This window comes from Pocillopora verrucosa, chromosome 3, assembly GCF_036669915.1.
Source record: "Pocillopora verrucosa isolate sample1 chromosome 3, ASM3666991v2, whole genome shotgun sequence".
Classification (NCBI taxonomy): Eukaryota; Metazoa; Cnidaria; class Anthozoa; order Scleractinia; family Pocilloporidae; genus Pocillopora; species Pocillopora verrucosa.
Genome location: NC_089314.1, coordinates 11,753,117 through 11,767,125, shown reverse-complemented (window position 1 = coordinate 11,767,125; position 14,009 = coordinate 11,753,117). Strand labels below are relative to the sequence as shown.

At 38.1% G+C, this 14,009-nt stretch overlaps 1 protein-coding gene across 1 annotated transcript in view; it reads left to right on the top strand.

The window, feature by feature from the left end:
* LOC131776105 (uncharacterized) overlaps nucleotides 1-14,009 on the top strand; it is a 29,010-nt gene that overhangs the window by 2,927 nt on the left and 12,074 nt on the right. Inside the window, exons 4-20 of the mRNA XM_066163492.1 lie at nucleotides 513-579; nucleotides 3,161-3,259; nucleotides 3,356-3,411; nucleotides 4,299-4,356; nucleotides 6,322-6,426; nucleotides 6,747-6,851; nucleotides 7,197-7,301; nucleotides 7,912-8,016; nucleotides 8,594-8,698; nucleotides 9,271-9,375; nucleotides 9,915-9,968; nucleotides 10,385-10,489; nucleotides 10,773-10,877; nucleotides 11,473-11,577; nucleotides 12,154-12,258; nucleotides 12,837-12,941; nucleotides 13,514-13,618. Coding sequence (XP_066019589.1) covers nucleotides 3,205-3,259; nucleotides 3,356-3,411; nucleotides 4,299-4,356; nucleotides 6,322-6,426; nucleotides 6,747-6,851; nucleotides 7,197-7,301; nucleotides 7,912-8,016; nucleotides 8,594-8,698; nucleotides 9,271-9,375; nucleotides 9,915-9,968; nucleotides 10,385-10,489; nucleotides 10,773-10,877; nucleotides 11,473-11,577; nucleotides 12,154-12,258; nucleotides 12,837-12,941; nucleotides 13,514-13,618 — 1,483 coding nt within the window. The 5' untranslated portion in view covers nucleotides 513-579; nucleotides 3,161-3,204. The remainder of the gene's footprint in view (nucleotides 1-512; nucleotides 580-3,160; nucleotides 3,260-3,355; nucleotides 3,412-4,298; nucleotides 4,357-6,321; nucleotides 6,427-6,746; nucleotides 6,852-7,196; nucleotides 7,302-7,911; nucleotides 8,017-8,593; nucleotides 8,699-9,270; nucleotides 9,376-9,914; nucleotides 9,969-10,384; nucleotides 10,490-10,772; nucleotides 10,878-11,472; nucleotides 11,578-12,153; nucleotides 12,259-12,836; nucleotides 12,942-13,513; nucleotides 13,619-14,009) is intronic.

Sequence of the window (14,009 nt, the reverse complement as noted above, 5' to 3'; positions counted from 1 at the left end):
AACCATAAATACATTTCAGTAATGTACAAAATCATAATATCATTGACACTATGTTGTTTTCTCAGACATGATTAAATAATTGCAATTCTACATTAATACCTGGATGCTATTGACAATGTTATTAGTTTATCAAATGAAATATTTATATCTTTTTCTAATGATTTAGGGGGAAAAACAGCATAGTGATTGTTTAAGTGACAGGAAAAAAACTGACTCAGGGGTAATTTAACTGGCTGATCAAATAAACCTGACCAGCATGGTCTGACTAAATTTGTGGCTTTATCCAGGCCAGCCTAAGGTCACCAAAAGCTGACACTCAGGACCTAAGAGCACTTTTTTTAGCATCTTTTGCATTCATCTTTCAGTTGCAAATTTTTAGCCTCAAATTTTATTATTGACCAGTGCATGAATTGACTTGCACTCAGGTCACTAAAATGTCTTTTATTTATAAACCTATGTTTTAAGTGGAATTGAAGTTCATATTCTGCAACTGTAACTTTGCTTATTCATAGACCATCACAGGGAAATAGAATGAAGTGTTTCCGTTGAGGTCCATACCTGCATACACAGTTATTTGATGTAAGCAAAAGAGAAGAAAAGTCACCCACTAAAGCATGGTTACCACGCGCGCCTTGGGCAGAGATAGGAATAATTCTGGGCCACACAAAGAACCAATTAGATTGCAGGATTTGTCACTGACCCCTCTCAGAAAATAATTATCCTCAAAAATTATCTTGGGAACTCCAGCAGCAAGTAGTTACTCTGATGCAATCAATTTCAGGACTGTTGAGGAGTCTAATAGTTGAGCACATTAACTTTTTCTCCGACAAATTTTATTAAGTTTTTCGTTTCTATTAAAGAATCTGGTCAGAATCAAATGGAATAAATTAAATTGGAAGAAATGATCCTTGCAAGTGAGCTGCATGCAGTTAAAAAAATGTTGAGAAAAGAAGCATTTAATAATTCTTGCTTTGACAGGACTTAGATCTCTTGGTTTTTGTTCCAAATTGTTTGTGAGAATAAAGGCTTAAAAAGAAACCTAAGCATGATCCCATGACTCTTGCTTTCTCCCTCAGGTGGAAATTTGGAAATGAGCTGTGTAATTTAGAAAGTGCAAAACAACTAATGATCATGTTTGCACTGATCAGTAGCACGATCCAGGGTGGCAAAGCATGTTTACGAAAACCATATTGAGCAAAAAAATATATATTTCAAACAAAACACTTTAAAACTTATATATCCTGTTAGATATAGTTAACCTCTTTGTATTAAACCAAAAATCGTGGTAATAGAGGAAGAATTTATTTTTTTATGGATTTTAGTATTCAGAAAAGTGAGGCGAATTCTTATGTAACGCGTAACATAATCTGACAAAGCATCAAACATATTCAAAAATTTCTTACTTAAAAATTTAAAATTTCAAAATAATTTTGACTTAGAAATACACTAGAAACATAGACTTTTCAATAAAATAGTTAAAATTGGAACACTGAATTGTAATATTCGCGCTACGAAACAATTTTCTCGGCGACCGAACATGTAACGCTGTTTATACAATATTGTACTATACTTCATAGTCACCAAGATTTTGTCGCAAAAAAAGCTCAAATCAGTTTAAAAAAATACATACAATAATTCTCAGATGATTTATTTTCTGTATACAAATTTTTATTCCATTTAATTCAAAGACAGCGTAAAAAATCCAAAAAGTCTGAATCGCGAACACATAAAATGCATAGAAAATTTACCTTAAAATTATTTATCCTCATCTCCAAAAAGGTCTGTGATAGCCGCGCTTAAAATGAAATTGCTCTTCAACTAGCAGATCTGTCACTCTCAAATTCTAAACTTTCTATCGGTACCAAATGTTCACGAATCTAACTCAATTTAACATCTAAATTTATGTCTTTTTTGAATCGCGAACATATTCGATCTTGGAACAGTATTGTTTGCATTGGTGTATCAGTTTACACGCGCAAAATAGTGGCAGTTTTAGAAATCTTCGCATCTAAACTTCGCTTCTTCCTCGCTTACAACAACCTTGTACATTACATCTAGAGGGGGTATACAACAATTAATTGATATACACCCATGAACAAACGATCGTTTGAGACTGGAAATTACTAGAGAACGTGACTTCCCTAGCGTGACTTCTTCCGTCGAGAATTTACACGCTTCGCTTGCGAAATATTCAATGGAAAACAAAAAATATTCTGCTGATCAATGGAGAAAAGAAAAAGAAGAAAAAAAGCTTAAACAACAAAGGGAATACTATGAAAGAAACAAAGAAGTTCTTGCACAAAAAGCAAGAGAAAGAATGCGCTTGCTTCGAAGCAAGAAAAAAAACGCGACAGTCGCCGCAGTGAAAACACGCACATCTGCACAAAAGGCTGATGACAAAAGAGCCAACCGTGAGCGGAATGCTGCATCAGCTACCAAGAAGAAGGTTTTGAAGCAAAGAGAAAAAGAGAGGGAAGAGAAAAAGCGACAGCAAACTCGAGAAAGGGTTCGAAAACTTCGTCAGAATAGAAAAGAGTCATCATTTGCGCAACCGAAACCGGAAGTCAACCGAAGTGTATGCAAACACTGTCAGGACTATCTGTGGAGAACTCAAGAAATTAAATAGGCGTAGAAATGTATTATTCCAGCTTTTACCCAACCAGCATGAGGAAATTATGTCTTCTTTTTAGTTATGTAAATAAAACTGTGTTATTTCTAAACAGAATCGTGAATTTAAGCCTGCAAATGTGTAAATAGAATATATGACCACGCCTGCTATGCATTCTGGGTATTAAGTAATGAGGATAATTTAACAGATAACATCAAATATTTTCTCAAAAAGTAGTTCTTACAATAAAAGTTTATGAATAATCTATGTTTTGATGATTTTTTGGTAATTTTATGAAGTTGCTAGTTTTTCCCTAATGTTACGCATTTGTACCCCTGGATCTTGCAACTGATCACTACAGTTACAGCTCTTTCAGCTCTGTAGCCAAATATTGTTTAACTGCCATTTCACATTTTACACAGTGGCATCACAGAAATTATATCAGAGCCAACCTAAATTGAAAATGATATCTTGAATAATTAAGATTTGAAGACTGTCTTTATAGTTTTTACAGAATTGTTTAAACACTTTTTTTGTCTGTCATTTTCACAGTGGCAAAGTTGTCCTCCATACATGTATCATAGAGCAGGTTTATAATGAGCTTGTCAAGTACCTCAGTGATTTCCTGGTATAGTTACAGGATTGAAACAGGTAAAATGAACAGCCTTTAAAATTAGCTGAGACAATGCTGAATACCTTTACACATTTTTTAGTCAAGATGTAATTTACTAATGTGCCTGTTCTCAGAGCCTGACAAGGTGACAAGATGTCAAGATGCTCAAATTTTAGCAAGCTCCTTTAAGGTGATTCCTTTGAGAAAAAAGTCGTCAAACATTAAATTTAATTCATTATGTTTCCTACCTGATGTCTGTTTCAAAAAATACAATAAACAAGATAGGTTGCTGTGCCTGTCTGGGAGATATAATGGGCCAAACTTACCCCATTTATGCCTGTACTGGCACTTATCACATGCATCATTTTATCATTAAGGTACATTTTGCTGCAGTTAATGGAAGCAAAAGCTTTTAAAGTAACACTTGAAAAAAAACTTGATTGGTAGAAAGTCTCAAGCATATGAAACAATTTGGATATTTAATTTATGGCAAAATCACACAAATTTAATTAACTTTGACTCAAAACATTTCTTGAGTCAATCCTTTCAAGGTCACAGTTTGAACCCTGGAGTAACAAGCTTTGTGCATCCTTTTAGTTTTATCTTATTTTCCCTTCAAAAAATTTTGTTTGAATTTCCCCAAAGTAAAGGGGATAAATTGTGCACCAAAATTAAAAAAAAAAAAAAAAATGAAGGTCACCATGCTCATTTAGAACTAAAGACTATCATGCCTCAGTCTTTAGGTAGTCCATGGATTGATAAACAATCATTCCCTTATTACATGATTTTTATGTGCAACACAGGATGTGCACTGCAAAACTGAGGAATCATGTTAATATGACATCTTAGGGATTAACAGGCATGTTAATCAGTCTTTACCTGGTCCATGGATTGTTAAACAATATTGTGTTCTTGAAATGCGTGCATGGTCATTCCCCACATTACATGATTTTAATGCGTAATACAGGATGTGCCCTGCAAAACTGAGAAATCACATTGGCATCTTAGTGATTAACAGTAATGTTTTTCTGTGGTGAATGGTTTGAAATTTAAAATAATTTTTATTATTTCCAGCAGATTTTAAGAGGGCAGGATTATCAGTTCCTAAATATGGAAATAGATTCTGCCAACATGGGTGAGTTTTATTTGTTTAATTGTATATGAACTGAGGTGAATAGCATGATTATAAGTCCCTTAGTTTGAATTCATATATTTGTGTGGGTCTGTAGTGTATTGTTTGGTCTGTAGTGTACTGTTTGCTCAGGAGTGTACTGTTTGGCCTGTGGTGTACTGTTTGGTCTGTATAGTGTACTGTTTGATCTGTAGTGTACTGTTTGGTCTGTAGTGTACTGTTTGGTCTGTAGTGTACTGTTTGATCTATAATGTATTGTTTGGTCTGTAGTGTATTGTTTGGTCTGTAGTTTATTGTTTGTTCTGTAGTGTAGTGTTTGGTCTGTACTGTAGTGTTTGGTCGGTAGTGTACTGTTTGGTCTGTAGTGTACTGTTTGGTCTGTAGTGTATTGGTTGGTCTGTAGTGTATTGTTTGGGTTAATGGTGCCAACATTAAGTTTTATGAAATGAAGTAAGAATTGTTTACAGCCTGTAACTTTCAGAAGGGTACCATACATAAAATTTTTAGACATGATTTTGTTTTCTTAGACATAATAAAATACTTGAATTTTCATTAATACCTTAAATAAGCTAAGGATGATTTTATTCTTTTCTCAAATAAATTCAATGGTAATTTCTTGTCCCAATAATCTAGGGGGAAAAACAACATGCAGTGTTGTTTAAGTGACAGGAAACAACTGAGGTCTTTTAGTTGACGTTATTTTTCAACCTCAGTGGAAACCAATCTGAGGTTATTTTTTAACTTTAGGGAGCTCTAATTTTCTTTCTACAAGGATTGATGGTGGGATGCTTTCAAGCTTTTGATAGCATTTTCCCTCGGGGAAGAAGACCACCGACCTCCCAATAATACACCTAGAAACTTCCGCCTTAACCCCCCTTCCCTTCCCCCCAGCCCAACCCCATTTTATTAACCACACCCAACCCACAATTCCCGATCGGTCCAACGAACGTCTAACGCTCGAAACATCAGCTTTAGAATCTCTCTACAGAGGCCAATTTACGTTATCAACTCAGTTAATAAAACCAAATATCATTGCTAACTGAACATTTGATTCACATTTGTCAATACTAGTAAGAGTAATCCTATAATAAACTCCTGTTAGAAATGGATGCTAACCCTTATGAACTTGCAAGTTATGTTGGAGCAAATTTGTTGTTTTATACATGAAACCTTGTTGGTTAAAGTGCCATGAGTTGTCTCTGTAGCACATGATCCCTTCGTTGAGTGCGCTGTCATCAAAGGAAATTGTTGAGAAAAATGATGAACGTTGTATATTTCAAAATTATGGAATGAACCTGGTCAATACTTTATGTTTCGTTGGGGCAAATTCGAGTTGGGAGGAAGTTTAATCTCCATGCACACTAATGGAAGTAATGTTCTCTTTGATGTAGGAAAGAGAACATTTATCAAGCTGTTTGCTTTTGCTTTCATTTCGGCCATCTTTGCAATATCCCTACTGGAATTTCGACCTGCATTAATATCCTTTACAGTATAGCCAACTTGCGCACCATTTATTACTGGTAATACATCACTAATCTTGTAATTCAATAAAAATACAGTTACATACAAGTATAGTGCCTAAATTCTCAGACACTAGGCTTTTTGGCCACTGTATCTTTTATGTACGTTGTTGACAGTGCCTCGAAACTGAGAAAGTGTCGCTTCATTTGTGACTAACCAAAACAAAGCGAAGGAAGATCATTTGATGCGTTTGTCTATTTTCATGTAGTTTTCTGGTAGCGCAAAATTCACTCACTACACAACTGCCAACTGTAAGCGTAAGGTTACAGATATATTTCTGTTCAGGTATGTGGGCGTGCATTTTTCGTGTAACATGATGGACAGTAGGGATGCATAATGCAATGGCACAAATTGACCTTGAAACAAATTCATTAGGAGACCGTTTCATTAGGAAAGGAAAAAAGCTCCATTGCTACAATTATCTTATTTACATTTGTTATCATGCAGGTGGTTCTCCTAAACATTTTCGTCGGTCAAAGGTGAAACGCTGTGATGAAGAGTCGTCCCCGGGTAACGCCTTAACTCCGAAGAAAAGAAAAACTCGTTTAGCAGGTAAAATGAGGACATATCTATGGGCGTGCCCGTTAACCGCCACCCCCCAACCCCATCTTCCTTTTCCCTGATTTTGTAAAATAAAAATGTGTGGATCCAGCAAAATGGCATGAATAGATGCGGTACGTACTACCCGCTATCCTTTCATCTTGATTCTATGCTGTGATGTCTTTATGTTTTTAGTTAAGCAAGGAATTCCCAGCGACGAAGATTTAGAGTGGCTGTTCATCAGGAAAAAGCTCCATTGTTACGATGAATTTGTGGGCTAAAAAATAATATGTTTTGATCTAATAGTTTTTTTTTAATTTGTTATCATGCAGGTGGTTCTACTAAACATTTTCGTTGGCCAAAGGTGAAACGCCGTGATGAAGAGTCTTGTCCGAGTCGCGCCTTAACTCCGAAGAAAAGAAAAACTCGTCTGGCAGGTAAAATGACGACATATCTATAGGCGTCCTGTTAACCCCCAACCCCCAACTCCCACCCCCCCCCCCACCCCCCCCACCTCATCCTCCTTTTCCCTGCCTTTGTAAAATAAAAATGTGTGGATCTAGCAAAATGGCATGAATAGATGCGGTACGTACTACCCGCTATCCTCTCATCTCTATGCTTTCTTGTGATGTCTTTATGTGTTTAGTCAAGCAAGGAATTCCCAGCGACGAAGATTTAGAGTGGCTTTTCATCAGGAAAAAGCTCCATTGTTACGATGAATCTGTGGGCTAAAAAATAATATGTTCTGATCTAATTATTTTTTTTAATTTGTTATCATGCAGGTGGTTCTACTAAACATTTTCGTTGGCCAAAGATGAAACGCCGTGATGAAGAGTCATCTCCGAGTGACGTCTTAACTCCGAAGGAAAGAAAAACTCGTCTGGCAGGTAAAATGAGGACATATCTATGGGCGTGCCCGTTAACCCCTATCCCCCAACCCCATCTTCACTCTCCCTGCTTTTGTGAAATAAAAGTGCGTGGATCCAACCCCCAACCCCCAACTCCCAACTCCCACCCCCCAACCTCATCTTCCTTTTCCCTGATTTTATAAAATAGAAATGTGTGGATCTAGCAAAATGGCATGAATAGATGCGGTACGTACTACCCGCTATTCTCTCATCTTGATGCTTTGCTGTGATGTCTCTACGTTTTTAGTTAAGCAAGGAGTTCCCAGCGACGAAGATTTAGAGTGGCTTTACCCAAGTTGCTCATTGTATGAAAAAGCTATTCGCTCGATTGCAAACTAGAGATATAAGTGATATGTCACCAAATCCGTTTACGTGGCGATGACAGTTTTTCTTACTGGCTGAAAAAAAAAAAAAAAAGGCACAAGATACCTTCTGTTCGCGTATGTGGGCGTGGATTTTTCGTGAAAAACGATGCACAGTAGGGATGCGTAATGATTAGAAATGGAAAAAGCTCCATTGCTACAATGAATCTGTTGGCTCAAATAATATGTTCTGATCTAATTATTTTTTTACATTTGTTATCATGCAGGTGGTTCTACTAAACATTTTCGTTGGAGAAAGGTGAAACGCCGTGATGAAGAGTCGTCTCCAAGTGACACCTTAACTCCGAAAATAAAAAAAACTCGTTTAGCAGGTAAAATGAGGACATTTCTATGGGCGTGCCCGTAGACTCCCTACCTCCCAACCCCATCTTCCTTTTCCCTGATTTTGTAAAAAATAAAAGTGCGTGGATCCAGGAAAATGGCATGAATAGATGCGGTACGTACTACCCGCTATTCTATCATCTTGAAGCTTTGCTGTGATGTCTTTACGTTTGTAGTCTAGCAAGGAGTTCCCAGCGACGGAGATTTAGAGTGGCTTTACCCAAGTTGCTCATTGTATGAAAAAGAGTTTTTTAGAGCTTTTCGCTCGATTGCAAACCAGAGATATAAGCGATATGTCACCAAATCCGTGTGCGTGGCGATGACAGTTTTTCTTACTGGCTGAAAAAAAAAACACAAGATATATTCTGTTTGCGTATGTGGGCGTGGATTTTTCGTGTAAAACGATGCACAGTAGGGATGTGTAATGTATTGGCACAAACTGGCCTTGAAACAAATTCATCAGGAGACGTTTGATTAGAAAAGGAAAAAGTTCCATTGCTAATATGAATCTGTTGGCTGAAATAATATGTTCTGAGCTAATGATTTTTTAACTTTGTTATCATGCAGGTAGTTCTACTAAACATTTGCGTCCGCCAAAGGTGGAAGGCTGTAATGAAGAGTCTTCTCCGAGTGACGTCTTAACTCCGAAGAAAAAAAAAACTCGTTTAGCAGGTAAAATGAGGACATATCTATGGGCGTGCCCGTTAACCCCTACCCCCCAACCCCATCTTCCCTCTCTCTGCTTTTGTGAAATAAAAGTGCGTGGATCCAGGAAAATGGCATGAATAGATGCGGTACGTACTACCCGCTATTCTCCCATCTGGATGCTTTGCTATGATGTCTTTATTTTTTAGTTAAGCAAGGAGTTCCCTGCGACGAAGATTTCGAGTGTCTTTACCCAAGTTGCTTATTGAATGGAAAAACGTTTTTTAGAGCTTTTCTCTCGATTGCAAACAAGAGATATAAATGGTGTGTCACGAAATCCGATTACGTGGCGATGACAGTTTTTCTTACTGGCCGAAAAAAACAAAAAGAAGTTATCTGTTGTTCGCGTATGTGGGCGTGGAATTTTCGAGTAAAACGATGCATTATAGGGATGCATAATGCAATGGCACAAATTGGCCTTGAAACAAATTCATAAGGAGAAGTTTCAATAGAAATGGAAAAGGCTCCATTGCTACAATGAATCTGTTGGCTGCAATAATATGTTCTTGCCTAATGATTTAACATTTGTTATCATGCAGGTGGTTCTACTGAAGATTTGCATCGGTCAAAGGCGGAACATCGTAATGAAGAATCGTCTCCGAGTGACGCCTTCACTCCGAAGAAAAAAAAGGCTCGTTTAGCAGGTAAAATGAGGACATATCTATGGGTGTGCCTGTTAACCCCCACCCCCCAACTCCATCTTTCGTTTCCCTGCTGTTGTGAAATAAATATGCGTGGATCCAGCAAAATGGCATGAATTGATGCGGTACGTACTACCCGCTATTCTCTCATCTTGATGCTTTGCTGTGATGTCTTTATGTTTTTAGTCAATCAAGGAGTTCCCAGCGACGAAGATTTAGATTGGCTTTACCCAAGTTGCTTATTGTATGAAAAAGAGTTTTTTAGAGTTTTTCGCTCGATTGCAAACTAGAGATATAAATAATATGTCACCAAATCCGTTTACGTGGCGATGACAGTTTTTCTTACTGGCTGAAAAAAAAAAAAAAAAAAAAAACGTAAAACGATACACTGTAGGGATGCACAATGCAACGGCACAAATTGGCCTGGGAACAAATTCATGAGGAGACGTTTCATTAGAAATGGAAAAAGCTCCGTTGCTACAATGAATCTGTTGGCTCAAATAATATGTTCTGATCTTTTTTTTTTTTTTTTTGTGATGAAGAGTCGTCTCCGAGTGACGCCTTCACTCCGAAGAAAAGAAAAACTCGTTTGGCAGGTAAAATGAGAACATATCTATGGGCGTGCCCTTTAACCCCCACCCCCCAACCCCATCTTCCTTTCCCTGCTTTTGTAAAATATACATGCATAGATCCATTAAAATGGCAAGATTAGATGCGGTACGTACTACTCACTATCCTCTCATCTTGATGCTTTGCTGTAATGTCTTTATTTTTTTAGTCAAGCGAGGAGTTCCCTGCAACGAAGACTTCGAGTGTCTTCACCCAAGTTGCTTATTGAATGGAAAAACGTTTTTTAGAGCTTTTCTCTCGATTTTAAACAGGAAATATGAATGGTGTGTCACGAAATCCGTTTACCTGGCGATGACAGTTTTTCTTACTGTCTTAATGAATCTGTTGGCTCAAATAATATGTTCTGATCTAGTTATTGTTTTTTACATTTGTTATCATGCAGGTGGTTCTACTAAACATTTGCGTCCGCCAAAGGTGAAACGCTGTGATGAAGAGTCGTCTCCGAGTGATGCCTTAACCCCGAAGATAAAAAAAACTCATTTAGCAGGTGAAATGAGGACATATCTATGGGCGTGCCCGTTAACCCCCCATCCCCACCCCCAACCTCTACTTCCTTTTTCCTGCTTTTGTAAAATAAAAGTGCGTGGATCCAGGAAAATGGCATGAATAGATGCGGTACGTACTACCCACTATTCTATTCTACTATTCCCAGCGACGAAGATTTAGAGTGGCTTTTCATCAGTAAAAAGCTCCATTGTTACGATGAATCTGTGGGCTAAAAAATAATATGTTTTGATCTAATAGTTTTTTTTTATTTTGTTATCATGCAGGTGGTTCTACTAAACATTTTTGTTGCCCAAAGGTGAAACGCCGTGATGAAGAGTCTTCTCCGAGTCGCGCCTTAACTCCGAAGAAAAGAAAAACTCGTCTGGCAGGTAAAATGAGGACATATCTATATAGGCGTCCTGCTAACCCCCAACCCTCAACTCCCACCCCCAACCTCATCTTTCTTTTCCCTGATTTTTTAAAATAAAAATGTGTGGATCTAGCAAAATGGCATGAATAGATGCGGTACGTACTACCCGCTATTCTCTCATCTTAATGCTTTGCTGTGATGTCTCTACGTTTTTAGTTAAGCAAGGAGTTCCCAGCGACGAAGATTTAGAGTGGATTTACCCAAGTTGCTCATTGTATGAAAAAGAGTTTTTTAGAGCTTTTCGCTCGATTGCAAACTAGAGATATAAGTGATATGTCACCAAATCCGTTTACGTGGCGATGACAGTTTTTCTTACTGGCTGGAAAAAAAAAAAAAAGCACAAGATATCTTCTGTTCGTGTATGTGGGCGTGGATTTTTCGTGAAAAACGATGCACTGTAGGGATGCGCAGTGCATTGGCACAAACTGGCCTTGAAACAAATTCATCAGGAGACGTTTGATTAGAAAAGGAAAAAAGCTCCATTGCTAATATGAATCTGTTGGCTCAAATTATATGTTCCGAGCTAATGATTTTTAAACTTTGTTATCATGCAGGTGGTTCTACTAAACATTTGCGTCCGCCAAAGGCGGAAGGCGGTAATGAAGAGTCTTCTCCGAGTGACGTCTTAACTCCGAAGAAAAAAAAAACTCGTTTAACAGGTAAAATGAGGACATATCTATGGGCGTGCCCGTTAACCCCTATCCCCCAACCCCATCTTCCCTTTCCCCGCTTTTGTAAAATAAAAGTGCGTGGATCCAGGAAAATGGCATGAATAAATGCGGTACGTACTACCCGCTATCCTCTCATCTCTATGCTTTCCTGTGATGTCTTTATGTGTTTAGGCAAGCAAGGAGTTCCCAGCGAGGGAGATTTAGAGTGGCTTTGCCCAAGTTGCTCATTGTATGAAAAATAGTTGTTCAGAGCTTCTCGCTCGAGTGCAAACTAGAGATATAAATGGTATGTCACCAAATCCGTTTACGTGGCGATGACAGTTTTTCTTACTGGTTGAAAAAAAAAAGCAGAAGATATCTTCTGTCCGCGTATGTGGACATGGATTTTTCGTGTAAAACGATGCACAGTAGGGATGCGTAATGGAATGGCACAAATTGGCCTTAAAACAAAATCATCAGGAGATGTTTTATTAGAAAAGGAAAAAGCTCCGTTGCTACAATGAATCTGTTGGCTCAAATAATATGTTTTGATCTTATTATTTTTTTACATTTGTTATCATGCAGGTGGTTCTACTAAACATTTTCGTAGGCGAAAGGTGAAACGCCGTGATGAAGAGTCTTCTCCGAGTGACACCTTTACTCCGAAAGTAAAAAAAACTCGTTTAGCAGGTAAAATGAGGACATATCTATGGGCGTGCCCGTTAACCCCCTACCCCCCAACCCCATATTTTTTTTTCCCCTGATTTTGTAAAAAAAAAAAGGTGTGTGGATCCAGGAAAATGGCATGAATAGATGCGGTACGTACTACCCGCTATTCTCTCATCTTGAAGCTTTGCTGTGACGTCTTTACGTTTGTAGTCTAGCAAGGAGTTCCCAGCGAGGGAGATTTAGAGTGGCTTTGCCCAAGTTGCTCATTGTATGAAAAAGAGTTTTTTAAAGCTTTTCGCTCGATTGCAAACCAGAGATATAAGTGATATGTCACCAAATCGGTTTACGTGGCGATGGCAGTTTTTCTTACTGGCTGAAAATAAAAAAACAAGATATCTTCTGTTCGCGTATGTGGGCGTAGATTTTCGTTTGAAACGATGCACAGTAGGGATGTGTAATGCATTGGCACAAACTGGCCTTGCAACGAATTATCAGGAGACGTTTGATTAGAAAAGGAAAAAGCTCCATTGCTAATATGAATCTGTTGGCTCAAATAATATGTTCTGAGCTAATGGTTTTTTAACTTTGTTATCATGCAGGTAGTTCTACTAAACATTTGCGTTCGTCAAAGGCGGAAGGCCGTAATGAAGAGTCTTCTCCGAGTGACGTCTTAACTCCGAAGAAAAAAAAAACTCGTTTAGCAGGTAAAATGGGGACATATCTACGGGCGTGCCCGTTAACCCCTACCCCCCAACCCCATCTTCCCTCTCCCTGCTTTTGTGAAATAAAAGTGCGTGGATCCAAAAAAATGGCATGAATAGATGCAGTACGTACTACCCGCTATCCTCATCTCTATGCTTTCCTGTGATGTCTTTATGTGTTTAGTCAAGCAAGGAGTTCCCAGCGACGAAGATTTAGAGTGGCTTCACCCAAGTTTCTTATTGTATGAAAAATAGTTTTTAGAGCTTCTCGCTCGATTGCAAACTAGAGATATAAATGGTATGTCACCAAATCCGTTTACATGGCGATGACAGTTTTTCGTACTGTTTGAAAAAAAAGCAGAAGATATCTTCTGTCCGCGTATGTGGGCATGGATTTTTCGTGTAAAACGATGCACAGTAGGGATGCGTAATGGAATGGCACAAATCGGCCTTGAAACAAATTCACAAGGAGATGTTTTATTAGAAAAGGAAAAAGCTCTTTTGCTGCAATTAATCTGTTGGCTCAAATAATATGTTTTGATCTAATTATTTTTTTTACATTTGTTATCATGCAGGTGGTTCTACTAAACATTTTCGTTGGCGAAAGGTGAAATGCCGTGATGAAGAGTCGTCTCCAAGTGACACCTTAACTCCGAAAATAAAAAAAACTCGTTTAGCAGGTAAAATGAGGACATATCTATGGGCGTGCCCGTTAACCCCCTACCCCCCAACCCCATCTTCCTTTTCCCTGATTTTGTGAAAAATAAATGTGTGTGGATCCAGGAAAATGGCATGAATAGATGCAGTACGTACTACCCGCTATTCTTTCATCTTGAAGCTTTGCTGTGATGTCTTTACGTTTGTAGTCTAGCAAGGAGTTCCCAGCGACGGAGCTTTAGAGTGGCTTTACCCAAGTTGCTCATTGTATGAAAAAGAGTTTTTTAGAGCTTTTCGCTCGATTGCAAACCAGAGATATAAGTGATATGTCACCAAATCCGTTTACGAGGCGATGACAGTTTTTCTTACTGGCTGAAAAAAAAAAACCCAAGATATATTCTGTTCGCGTATGTG